Below are 13,763 nucleotides of genomic sequence, written 5' to 3'. Positions count from 1 at the left end.
GGTGATTATTATTCTAGTTCTCCAGTCTGCTGGCATATACCCAATAGCTAATGCCTATTGAAGTATGAGTAATAATATTAAGCAGTATATGTGTTATGTATTCTTTAAGGCTTCAACATTAATACTTTCAGTTCCAACTAATGATGAATTTTTAACGATTCTATGATTTTTACTGTCACGGGGATTGAAGGTTGTGTCTTTTTATCAGAGGATAATTGTAAGTAGATGTGTTGTGAAGACTTTGAAAAGGCTCATGGGTGAATATAGAACAGAATGCACTGTACAGTCATGAGCAAAAGTGGTATACTACACACAGCCGGTGGCGGAGCTCAGGAAAATGGCATCAAAACACCATCTAATGACAGGGACGATACCATTGCATGCATGTTGACAAATTGGAGCACCGCCACAGTTGTATTGATCCCAGACAGCTGTTGCTAGATAGGGTCTTATTGCAGCTTTCCAGAGCTCCACCACCGGCTGTGTGTTATATACCACTTTTGCTTACGACTGTACATCTGCAACTTTGGATTCAGGAAGAGGAGAACCATAATGATCATAAGTGGGAATGATGTTTGGTTCATCCGGACAGATACACTTCCAAAAAGCCTTAGGGATTTTATACAGCTTGGAAAGTAAAGCGGTACTCTAAAAGTTTTTTTCTTCGGCAACTAGTGCGTCATAGTTGTTAGCAGCAGAGTATCATTTGTGCCAAGTGAGTTTAGAATTAATGTACAGTGTGGCAGAAAAGATGCTTTTTTTTATTTATCATCATCATCATCATCACCACCACCGCCGCCGCCGCCGCCGCCGCCGCCACCACCACCACCACCACCATCATCATCATCATCATTATTATTATTATTATTATTATTATTATTATTATTATTATTATTATTATTATTATTATTATTATTATTATTATTATTATTTAGTTGCTTTAAAATCACATTAACACAGGGCAATTGCATGCATTCAGTGACTGTAATAGTTGGAATGTAAAGTCAAATTAGTCACTGGACCTCTACTTTGGAGAGGTGCTAGTTTTATATGGTTGAGCTGTACCGTAAACTTGAGGCGAAATTCTCAAAAGTGTTTATTCATTAGTTATACTAAAGTGCTTTTCCAGGTCGTAAGGTATAAGTTTCTTCCCGACTTTTTTAATTTTAAACAAATTGCAACTGAAGGTAGCATGTACTGTCATGTGATCACTGAGGCCTTGTAATGTGCAATTGCAGAGGTTTCAAAATGCAGTTAAGATAGGGTCTAGAATGTTGGAGTGCTCATTGGTGCCTGTTGCTAGTGTGATGAGCTGTATTGACTAACTAGCTAGAAATGTTACTTTTTGACAATGTGGGCACGAGGTCAGACCAGTTGATTCAGGGAAAGTTAAAAAGACTGAAAAGTAGAACTGGAGTGTTTCAGTACGTCTTTGCAAGTTTGTTCAGAGCTCCGTGAAAGTGATGTAGGAAAGATATGTCAGTGTTCATCAGATAACAGACTCCAATGAGTGCATGGTTGTGACCAAATCATTTCTAATAGGAATGATAGGTGCAGTAGATGCAGTGTGGTAGGCGATTGATAGCGATAAGTACACCACCATTGTGGGAGTTATCATCTGTCTTTTAGAGAAATGGTAATGTTATATTATTCATACAAGGTCCCAGAATCACTGATGTTTAAGTTAATAGGAGAATGTTGCATGTACTTGAAGAAATGAGGTCAGACAAATCTTTGAAACTATGCTGCATCCATCTCTGCATAGAAGTTCTAAAGAGGGCACCATATCAGTGATGTGCTTTTAGAAGGCATCTGAACTGATTGCTAAGGTTTGCATTCTGTCACTGTGCTGCATCAGTTTACTGAAATCAAATTTGAACTAGAGTTCACTTCGAAGTGGCTTTTTGAACCTTTCTAAATTCAGTGAGATGTTTCTGGGCTAGAAGAACACTAGGTGAGAAGTTCTCAGCAGTGCCGTTATCAGTGATTCTGAGTTGCTTGGCCAGGAATAGAATCTATTTGTCATCAAAATAATTGAATTGGACAATAATCGGTCACGTCTTACTTTTTGAAAAATGCCTAGTGTGTGCACCTGCTCAGTGTTGTGCGGCTACACATCTAACTGTCAGTTTGTTTGCAGAGGTTGGTTATTTTCTCTTAATCATACCACATTTCATTCTGAGCATCTTTCAACCACTTATTATTATTACAACACAACTTGTTTTCTGCATTGTCTACATGGATAGTCAGCACCATAACTAGGGCCACACAGTCATTTGGGGCAGTTACAATACCTTTGATTTGGGTCTTCATTTGTGCTATGCAGTCTATGTCAGTCTGTTATAGTTTTTAAATGTATCAATTTTTTTTCTTGGTCTACTTAAGTGGATTGGATAGATTTTAACTGGTAAATAATGTCTTACTGTCTGGCTTGCAACTGCTTTAGAGTATTATATCCTGGCCAAAAAGGCCAGGATTTGAGTGTATGGCCTACTGATGCAATTTTAATGGCATGCAAGCACAGCTGTTGACAATGCAACAAGAATGTAATGGGCCTAACAGCAGGAGAAGGTCTCAGTAACTGAAACATAGTCGAAAGACAATGACAGTTTGTTACCTGCATGGCAGAAAGACAAATGCCGTTAGAGCACCTCACTGCTTGCATGTTGCCAAGTCCATTGAAGCTTTGGTGATTTTATAGTGGAGTTATATTTCAGTGTGATAGTTTTAAAGTGGAGCCTGTTCTTTGAACAGTCCAAGACAGATGAGGCACATGCACATATGGCATAGGGTGTCTTGGCTGCCCAAGCCGAAGTACATAACCAGCTGGCGTTGAAGGGAGGACCACGCTTAGTTCGTCGAGGGGCCAAATCGGTGTCTGAAAAGCCATGGCATGGGGCAGGAAAAGAAAGCCTCTGTTACTCACTATGCATGTCAAGAGGTTAAATAAAAGAAAAGAAGGGGATTAAAGAAAGAAGAAAGATATGTGACTGAAAAACTATGCAGCCAAAGGACAAGCACATTTAGATTTTCCCATAGCTTGCATACTACCAAACACATTCTCATTACCAGCTGAAGATGCTTTGGTTTTGTGCATTATAATTCCTGATGTTCTGGATATAGGCAATTCATATTTTTCTAGACTTCTTGACTAAGGTGGGGTTCAGGTTTGACTTTACTAGGTGACGGGAGGATGGACGAAAGAAGTGCCATGAGAACTGCATGTGTTTAATGTTGAAAAACGAATAACTTGGATATGCCTGACATAGTCAAGGTTGCTCTTTATTTACCCTGAGGCTGCTGGCTCGCAGCATATACTTTTTCTAGTGTTCATATGCGCGTGCATTGACTTCCTCTTGCATGGAACGTTTCTCAGGTATCCTATACTCTGCTGGTTTTGCTTCATTAGTTGTCGTCCGTTTATGTGTGCTAGTCAGCATATTCTAACACTGTGTTTTTCATTTTTTGACAGGTGTCAGCACCTATGGCAAGCATGTTCTTGTCTGTGGCCGTTCAACAATAGTTGGGCTACCGATCTCAATTATGCTTGGTTCAACAAGAGAATATGGTAAATTTCAGCAACCTTCTTCAACATGGAGAATTATTACGTAATATATGTAGTGTACATTACCTGCTCTCTAAACTGTTCAGTGGCTTCAGAATCTATTTTGTACACGAAAACATCCAGTATGAAAAGGATATAAAGGTGTGTGAGGACCACTGCACTGAAGTCATCCCATATATTGGAGCTGTTTCCACTGCTGATAGTGAAAAGTCACATGCTACAGAGAAAAAAACTTCTGTGCAAGATCGCAGGAGCTTCCAGTGTAGGGCAGAGATTATTATACTGATTTTTATGTACAGGACGCTATGTTATCTTTTGGTCAGTAAAACCAAAATGGGAAAACAATTGTCATTATGATACGGCTTCAACATGTGTCTGCTAATAACACATAGCATGTCATGCATTCTTTTTGTTTACTGCTCACCTTGATTAAAAATTGCAGTATCACAAAGCCAGTTTGTTAGGCTGCTGCCATTCTTGGTAGTTTATTTTAGCTCTCAGCTGCATCTTATAACTCGTTACTGAGCATTTTTTAATTAGTTGAACTTGTCATGAAAATTGCAAAGATGTTTATGAGTTTTGCAGCTCAATTTAGCTCAAGAAAGTAATGCGACTGGCTGCATAACATGCACTGTTGTCATGAATTGTGTAGGACATGTAACTGTTGTGCATTTTATAAATCTGACACCCAAGAGAGGTTAACACGTGTTCATTTGACTACAGAATTGAATATTGTAATGTCCTGAATGGCTCTGCTTGTGTGGCACATGGCGGCATAGTCAGTAACTGAGAAAACAAGACTTTCACTGTGCCATGCAAAAGCTCCTGTTGTACACGCATTCCGGAAGTATGCCAAAGCTTGAATTTTTTGTTATGCTGTATTTCGGTCAACCTTCAGGAACTGATAAAATCATTGTAATAAGCAAACTTTACATGGCACAATGTAGCAAGCATAGCGTAATTTGAGTACATGGACAACCTGCTGTGAGATTCTTCGTCCAGCTATGAAATCTGAGATCACTTTGTACCTTACTGAGTATGAAACTTCTTTATCTGCTTCTTTTTTTTTTTTCAATATCCAACTGCCAAAACAAGCATTCAAAATTGTCTTTCTGTAGAATTTTGCTTACTTCAAATGCTGACAACTTTAGAGGTTCACTTTTCTTCATGGCTTTCTCAGGTTCCTTCGCTTGTGTCTTTGTTTTGCAACTGATGTTTTGAAGTGCTACTACACCTGCCATTAATATTGTTTTCATCTTTATTTTGCCTTTCAGTTTGGCTAGTTAAAGTTGTGCACTTATAATAAACATTCTTCATTTTATTCAGCATTCATTTCTTTTAACCTAAATTATGGACTGCTGAAAACTGCACTGGCACTTGTAAAACTAGTACTTTGCAGCCATGCTCATTCTGGAAACTGCAGCATTCCTTTTCAAGTGTGACAAAACAAGTGATTTAGCTTCACTTTCTGTACCATTTCTCACAACTTGGTGGAAGTGAATTGGAAATGCAAGCAGAAGGCATCCTCTAAAGGGATATGATTGACTCCTGAGTACTTAAGAACAGTGCGCATTGGTAATCCATTTCCTTATGTCTGTCGCTCCTTCTCTACTATAAGAAAGTTGAGGCGAAACCTTTTTATGTTTTCTCTTCTTATTTTTTGTGGCTTGTGTATTGCAACATAGTATTGCTTCTTTTATTTACTTGTTTCTTTTTGTGTTACAGTTTGTTGAGAATATTCTGTAGTGGATCAGGTGGACACCAGAGTGGAAAAGAACAGTTCTTTAATGATCATCTTTTATAAGGCGATGAACATGTGATCTGCCGACTGCCACTTGCATAGCTGATAAGCAATACTCATAAAAATGTCGTGCCAGTATGAATGTGTGATATCAGTACATAATGTTTTCATACATGTTCTCTGCTGAAAGCGCATCCTGAATCTGTGTCAAACACTACCAAGCTTTGCATTCGTGTCATGATAATTGTGCCTCATATAGCATGGCACTAGACTATGCACCATTTTAATCTGCCATATCCAGGCAACAGATATGGGCACATCTCCACTGGAGTATGCTGAGAGATTCAGGTTATTGCTAACTACTAATGGAAATAGTCTTGCAATTGTTCTGCAGGTTGTTGTTTCTTTGTAGCAGCACCTTGATCCTAGCCACGGCAGCCGCATTTCGGTGGATGCAAAACTCAAGGCGCTCATGTACTGTGCGATGTCAGTGCACTTTTAATAAACCCAGGTGGTTAAAATTATCCTCTGCTACCAACTGTAGCACCCCTCATAGCCTGAGTTACGACAACTTTGTCACGTTAACCTGTAAACCGAACAAAATCGGAATTAAATGTTAATTGAGGTCCACAATTTTAGGCACAAATCTCTGACCTTGCAGGTCTATGTTGCCACTCACACAGTCCTTTGTAGTAGTCGTCAACTGTTGCTGGCTCTTTAATTTAGATCAGAGCCTCAAAGGAATTTTAGAAGGCAGGAAGCCTCCTTCCTGTATAAGACTTGTTTCCACATGGGAAGCAGGTAGGACACATTTTTTCGCATTGCAGTCTTGTCAGCACATACAATAATGTTCTACGTCCCTGCACACACCACATGGACAACACAGTGAAGGCTATGACATGCAGATCTTATACATATACATATCTACGCTAGGGTAGGAGCATAATTTGTGTGAATGTGGTGTAGTAAAGTAGCTTGAGGTCTATTTAGTCGGTGACACATGGTTGGTTGAATAGACACCACAGGGAACATAAATGGCTGACCGCAGTTTCTTTGAAAAAGCTCTTGACATCTTGAGGGACTTCTCATTATGGATTCCCAGACAGCATTTCATAGGCAAGGCTGTATGCTACCTTGTTGCCCAGTACACCCATGTACAGAGAGGCATCTGCTGTGCAGATCATTCACTAAGTACAGATAGCTGTGAAACAGTTCTTCAGAGGGCAACCTAGGCTCTAATCTGTAAGGGCGAATTTCAAATTCATCAGGACGACAGCAGGCTCAGGCAGGCGAGACGTTAGCGTCCATACAGCTGCCTCAATGGCAGTGCTTTTAGCTGTTGTGCAGAACATGGTTCGACGTAACATGTGGCTAATGTAGACTCCCAATGTCGATGAACACCTTTGCCTAAAAAGTAAGAGAAAGCGTAGTTTCCCTTGCGGGCACTGCTCACTCTGGCAAGCAAGAAAATCCATCTTGGAGAGGGCATAGCTTATAGAAGTGCTTCAAGACTGCTTCAGTGCAGTCACTATAATTCTAATCTAAATCAGTCTTTGCAGGCAGTTTTTTTTTTTTTTTTTTTTTTTTTTTTTTCCTTTTGTGGTAACAAACTTCTCAGGTAATGCCTCACAACCACTAAGAAGTGGTTATGAATCCTCTAACTGCCTGTAAGGCAACAGAAGCAGTGTTAGAGATAGAATGCTCTAGCAGAGGTCAAAATAGGCATGAGGGATCATTCGACATGCAACATGTGCAAAGTGCTCTCATAATTTGGCCGTAAGCTGCCTGTTCAGGTTAGCTCATCTGGCAAGTTGGCAATAGCTTAGAGCTTGATATGAAAATTCACAGCATTCACTAGAACAAGGATAGTGAAGAACACGCCACTAATATTGTTTGGCATGTAAGCATGGTAGAGAGAGATGGCACCGAGTATAGTACGAAAAGATCCAAAGGCACAGATTTAAGAGGGCCCATGGCACCACAAGTTTAGCTGTAATAGGTAGCAACTCGGTCTAGTTTGTTGCTGTTCATGGTCAAAATTGGCAGCATGCAGAGTAGGGACAAAGACACAGAAATACACACTTGTTTTTTTCTCTGTATTTGTTCTTGTGCACACTGTAAGTTTTCGTCATTATCACCCTTCTGATCTTTGTTGCACTGCATTGTAGAGTCGCCATTTCTTTTTGTTTTTTGCTTTCTTCTGTGCTAATGACTGTGCTGGGGTAATCGTCCTTGACCATTTTTTCGTCACTATATCCAGGCAATGCCACAGTGTCAAGCTGCCATAGCCGTACTCATCCATCTGATTTAAAGGCACTGTCCAAGATGGCAGACATAGTCATCACAGCCACTGGTGTACCAGGACTTATAACTGCTGACATGGTCAAGGATGGGGCCTGCGTGATCGACGTGGGCATTACAAGGGTGCAAGACAAGTTGTCAGGCAAGACAAGGCTGGTCGGAGATGTTGACTTTGAAGGTAACAGCATGCCGTATTGTTTCAGGGGACAGTTTTACGGGCATGCCAAATGATATTTTTGTTCTTTTACCTGAATACAGTATGAGAAGTAGTGTTGAAATGACAGGAAATGTAAATGAACCCTGTAAGCTGAACTTAAATGTTCTTTCTTGAAGCCTGTCATTGCAGTGATTGCTCTGTCAATAGATGCTAAGCATTGTAGACTGTACTTGTCACGCTCTGTACTTTATGACTTCAGTGCTAGATAAGCTACCACTAAAACTTCAAATTCACTTTTATGGTCAGTTTGCTTTTCCTGCTGTTAGTACACCTGCACTAGCTTGCAGAGCTATGTACATATAGTGTGGGTGATTAGCACAGTGTTGCCACAAAAAGGCAAATGAGTTATGAGATTTCACTGATACTAAAGTCACTTTAATACTCATCAAGCTAGCTGAGTGAGCCATGAAGTTGGTCACTTGTGCTTTGTTTAACAACTTGGAATCTCTTCCATCTCTTTCAGTGCAACTAACTTTTCTGTGCACTGCGTTACTATTGTAGTGTATAGGTTTCATTACAACCACAACATACCTTGAAATTTCACCCGCATATAATAAGTTTTTTTCCCGATTTCATAACATCAGATTTCTGTTCCGCCTCATATAATATAGATCCGTATATAATTCAAATTCAGCCTGAATTCACACTCTCGGCTTCATTATTAATCAGCGCTATCAGCACCAGGCCTCCAGCAACAGTAGGCGCTATCTAGTGGTGGCGTCGGGTGACTGTGTCAATGGTTTCGGTTTCACCACGCTGACCACGTGGTGCTCACTTCCACGGGACTCGTGACGCACGTGCAACCGGAAGAGGTCAATCGTACCTTGCACAATGCAGGGATAGCGAAAGGATCACTCGACACGTTGCAAGGGGTCTCTCACGGGGCTCTCCAGCCATGCTGGCCATGCCCTACAACTGAATCGCGGATACTTGAGCGGTAATCCAAAGGAGCGCATCGGTAGCGCTTTTGAGAAATGCAGGACACCGACCACGTTTAGAGGCACCGATACAGAAAGATTTCTCTATCAAAGGACTCTCGGCAGACGATACACATATCGGACAAAAACGATGATCATGCCCGAACCGGAGAACATTTCCTAGGAGCATACACCACGGGCCTGCTTGCGATACTAGACACGAACAAGCGCGGGCACGGCGCATGATGGTCGGCTGCTTGTGTGCTGTCGTCTCGCGACCGAGCTGGAAGCGGCCTACTGGTGTTAGAACAGCTGGAGAGCCATATGGCTTCCACGATTGCCCGCACGAATGTGTGTGAGTTGCTCTTCTCCTCACGGTGCATGAAATTCTCCGATGAAGTGTGTCGGCATGTCGGGCCACCGCCGGCACATGAAGATGCCTGGCACTATTCGACACCTGGTGAAGGGTTGCATTGGAGGCGAAAGCGCAGAGCGCGTGCAGTTTATGGGGAAACCACGAAATGTAGTACAAGTAAATAATTTTGCTGATATTTCCTCATTTGCATTATACACAGATCAAAACTTTTTTTTTCCATTTTCGCTATCCAGAAATTACACCTCGTATTACATATTCGGGTCTGTATTATATGCGGGTTCTTACAGCAGGTGGATAGACTTCGAACTTGGCAGATCTGGAGCCACCTCCCTTACTGCACTAGTTAAATTTTGGGATATGTAGCAAAGAGAACAATGTAGACGGAGACAGGAGATTGAAGAATGGCTAAGCACATCTCCTGTTGCAGGCGTATAATGCTTCGGAATTGTTTAGTGCATGGTATATACATTTTAAGGCGGCAAAGGGCCCGCTAAAGGCCCCGGTCTCCAAAAAATTTAATGTTGTTGGCGTCAGTGTTGTTGGCATTGGGAATGAACATTAGCTAACATGTGAAAACTGCTAAAGTAGATGTGACATTATGCTTGCAGTAAAAAACATCACTTCTCGTAAATCTTGATAAATGAGAAAGCAAAAACAAGCCTACCAGGCTAACATTATTACCATAGTGAAGTTGATTTCAAGCATAGTTTTGTAAGCTTATGAATGAGTTGCCTAAGCACAAAACAAAACCATGAAAATACATTTCAGTTGGGAAGACTATAGCAAAGGAAGCAAATAATGTGGAGAGCATAGCGCTGCAAATAATGTGTCTTGATGGTAAGCACCGAGATATAAGCTGAAAAATCTGTGCTCGATGGTGTACACATGTGCTTGCAGGTTTTGAGAGCTTTCAGGATAAGTCTTCTTAGCTTTATAACTATGCAGTCTGTAACAATAGATTTGACAGGGCAGGCAAACACTCAAAGTGCCCGTATTGGAAAGGCAAGTGCACCTCATCAGCACATTCATAAAAAGTTTTGTGTACTCCTCAGATTTGTGCACTGCCATTTTGCTGTGTGTATTTTGTGATAGCAAACTGTTCTTTTTGTTCACTCTCGCGCAAATTATTTGAGAGCCTGCATTATGCTGAAGCTGCAAGCTCTACATTATAGATACGAGATGGAAATAACACAGAAGACAGATGCGTAGGTATTGTCGTGTAGCCTACGATTTTACAGAATGAGGTACATGCAGGTATATGTACTGTGATTAGCAGAAGTAAGAGACCTCCCCTTCAAGTTTCGATCCATGCTACACTCTGTGAGAGCGCCACCGGACGGTGAGGTGTCGAGGCTGATGCACTGTACGGGTCTCGACACCAGGTGGGGCATCTTCATACACTACAGCATGGTTTAAAATTTGTATGGGGTGTTGTCTGTTGCATTTGCTCATGTTAGTACCATAGTAAATGTAAAAAGGACAATGTCAAACACCATCAAAAGCACAAGCATGTGTTAAACAAATAACATGACACATGAGTTGGAATGAAACACTAAAATACAGTCGTATATAAATGCACCATTTCTTTTTATGTTAGCATGACATTGAAAAAAGCCAGTAGTCCTTCAGATGAACAAAAATGCCAGCAAACTACATATATTTCTTTAGTTAGGATGCTTGGCTACTGAGCTTCTCAGAGAAGCTGGGTTTGATCCCAGCTGCGATGGTCGCATTTCAGCAGAGGCGAAATGGGAAAATGTGTTCATTTTCTGTGCAGTGCCGGTGCATATTAAATAACCCTAGGTGGTTAAATTAGTTTGGATCCCTTAGATATGGTGTCCCTTATAGCATATGTATCACTTCAGAAAGTTAAAGCCCACAATTTGCAATTTGTAATGTTTTCATTTCCAGTGTGGTATGAACAGTTCCGGTCTTTTTTTGTGTGTGTGCCATGAAGAGGCAAATTCAAATGAAGTAATAATAGTTACAGTGCATATTCGTCTCACTTAACATGTTCTCCAGAACTGTACAATGAGGAAGGGGTTGAGGAGGGAGTAGAAGGAGGAAGGGAGAAATGAGCTTTATTTCTAACTGCACAATGAGGTGTTTCTCTTGAGGAACACCAAAATTTTTCTGCTTGATCACGCATTCACCAACTACTATTGGATAATGTAGACGCAATATGTAGATCTGTAATCTCTTCTGAACCGATTGAATTAAGATATTTGGGGCTGTACAACGCTCGCTGTCATGCTGGCATTCACTATTCGCTTGCTTTTGCAGTCAGTGTGTAATGGCTGGTCAACCGACTGCATTCACTGCATCTTTCGAGCAAAAAAGAAAGTGGAAGTAGCTATTTGTTTTTCATGTTATGAAAATCATAAGCCCTTGTCATACAGTAGTGGCAACAGAAAGGTCAAAACAGTGTATATATGAGAAAAAGATAGCCCCTTCAGCTGTTGCTCCTGAGAAACACTGGGCAGTAAAGGATTAACATGCATTGACATCACGTAGCACTCAGGTTTCTTGTACTTTAGCTCATACAAAATGGGACTCCCATGGCGACATTCGTTCCATTCTCCTAATGCTCAGCAGCTGATCGCCACTTAGGTACTGCAAGAGTCTAGTTAGAGTATAGAATGAGGAAACATAACACTAGTTGAGAGCAAAAACTATGACGATCGCAACTTTGAGAAACTAATGATCATCTTCATTATTAGTTACATGGGTTATGTGTTCCGGCATGCAATCTGATTTTGAGAATGTTCACTAGCACTGCTTTTGATATTGGCAGTAAGTCTGCATGAAATGTGGTTGTGTTTCGCAGGTGGTAGCTGACTGGTGTGCCCACTTACCAAGAACTTGTCAATTGGAGGTGCACAAAACAGAGATATAAGAGCATAAATTTGTTACACTGCTGAGCCCAAGGACGTGGATTCAATCTCAGCCACGGCTGCCACTTTTTGATGGAGGTGAAATGCGTGATGTTAATGCATGCTGAAGATCCCTAGGTAGTCCAAATTATTGCAGAGCCCTCCACTGGCATCCCAGAGCCCTTCATGGCATTCCCCATCGCTCATGTCACTTTGGGACGTTAAACCCTTTATACTATGCAATACAATTTTTACACAGTAGGTATAATTAGAGGCAAACCAGGACAGATGTTGCATGTGACTAGTTTATTTTTGGAACTGAGCAGGTGTAAGTAGACATGTGGATTTCATTCAAAGCAGAGAATCGAAATGCTACAACTTGACCCTAAACATTCAAAGCAATGTGAGTGAGTGAAATAACTTAGTTGAAAAAAATTAAGAAACGGTTTATTTTGCTCTTTGAGTATTGCTAATGCAAGTCCATGTATCAGAAGCCACAAGAATTGCTTGAGACTGCTCATTAATAGGAGCTACTGGAGGGTTGTATGCGGCACTGTCATCTTTTGGGAGGTCTACATGGGTCAGAATGTGTGGTGCATCTCTAAGCAGGCCCAAGGGCACAAACTGCATACATAGGCACATGTTACATTGCATGCATATTGCATCGCCGTGGGTAATGAAGACTTGATGACATAGGCACTCTTTGAAGCATATCATACCAAGGAAACAAGCATGACTTATTAGTGACATATTTTTTTAATATATGGAATGAAGTGGCAGTATTATATTATTCTCTGCTTTTACGGGAGTACACATGTGCATGCTTGTTCCTGCTTGCCTCATATGAATTAGGAAACAAATTGGGTGACATTTGCCTTTTTCTTATACACTGTTTATCTCTACGTATGTGCTGGAAAAAAAGACAACATACTTTTATGTCTTCATTGTATTGATACCAACTAGCTCAGCAACATGTCTTGTTAAAGTTGGAGTGCTTACTACTATACACACACATAAATAGCATCCTTGTGTTGTGTTTCATGATGTGGTCATGATGTCATTAGTCATGATGGTAGGTCATGACAGGTGTAGAGTGAAAGCTGTTATGGGCTTGGTTTAGCCATACAGGCTTGCATTCTACCATGGAACCTACAGCATCAGCCGCCTGACCTCAGTTACTTAATGAATTAATTTAATTACTGCCTGCCACGGCAGACAAGTGGAAAAGCAGAGAGATAGAAATTGCCCTCTTCACCTTTAGATGAGGTGAGGTGAAGGGAAAGTGCGCAAGAGGCCAAAGAGAAGATGGATGGCAACGTATTGTCTATAGTGGCTTGGGATTTTACGATGAGAGCAGAGGAATGCGCAGCTGGAAAGCAGTTGCCATGGGAAAAACCCAGGGGGTGGCTACTGTTAAAAGGAGGAGGTTACGGTGAGAGTAGAGGAATGCTCAGCCTGAGAGTGGTTTCACAGCAGGTCATAGACCTGTGTGGCTAAACCAGGGCTGTAACAGTTTCTGCTCATCCATAACCCAAGCCGGTAAACTTAGGTCTACTGATCTTTTTTTTTTTTTTTTTTTTTTATACAGCCTACCATTTTTCCATTGTTCATGAAATAAAGAACAAAGATGAAGTATTCTGTGCCTCATACGGAGATAAGTGCTTACTGAAAATTTTCTTTAGCTGCGAAAATTGACCTCAAGGGACCCAAATTATAGAGCTTCTTGTTGAACAACCGAACTTGTACCCGAATTTTAGCTCAACAAATAGCGCC

General features: G+C 41.0%; 1 protein-coding gene across 1 annotated transcript in view; it reads left to right on the top strand.

Annotated features, from left to right (window-relative positions):
* Positions 1-13,763, top strand: part of Nmdmc (NAD-dependent methylenetetrahydrofolate dehydrogenase) — a 40,953-nt gene that overhangs the window by 11,210 nt on the left and 15,980 nt on the right. The window contains exons 4-5 of the mRNA XM_084589580.1: positions 3,473-3,568; positions 7,567-7,785. Of these exons, the coding sequence (XP_084445706.1) occupies positions 3,473-3,568; positions 7,567-7,785 (315 nt within the window). The remainder of the gene's footprint in view (positions 1-3,472; positions 3,569-7,566; positions 7,786-13,763) is intronic.

Source organism: Amblyomma maculatum, chromosome 1 (assembly GCF_055883805.1).
Source record: "Amblyomma maculatum isolate TAMU_Amacu chromosome 1, ASM5588380v1, whole genome shotgun sequence".
In the NCBI taxonomy this organism is placed as follows: Eukaryota; Metazoa; Arthropoda; class Arachnida; order Ixodida; family Ixodidae; genus Amblyomma; species Amblyomma maculatum.
Note: the sequence above shows the minus strand (reverse complement) of the source record. Positions and strands in the feature narration are given on the sequence as shown.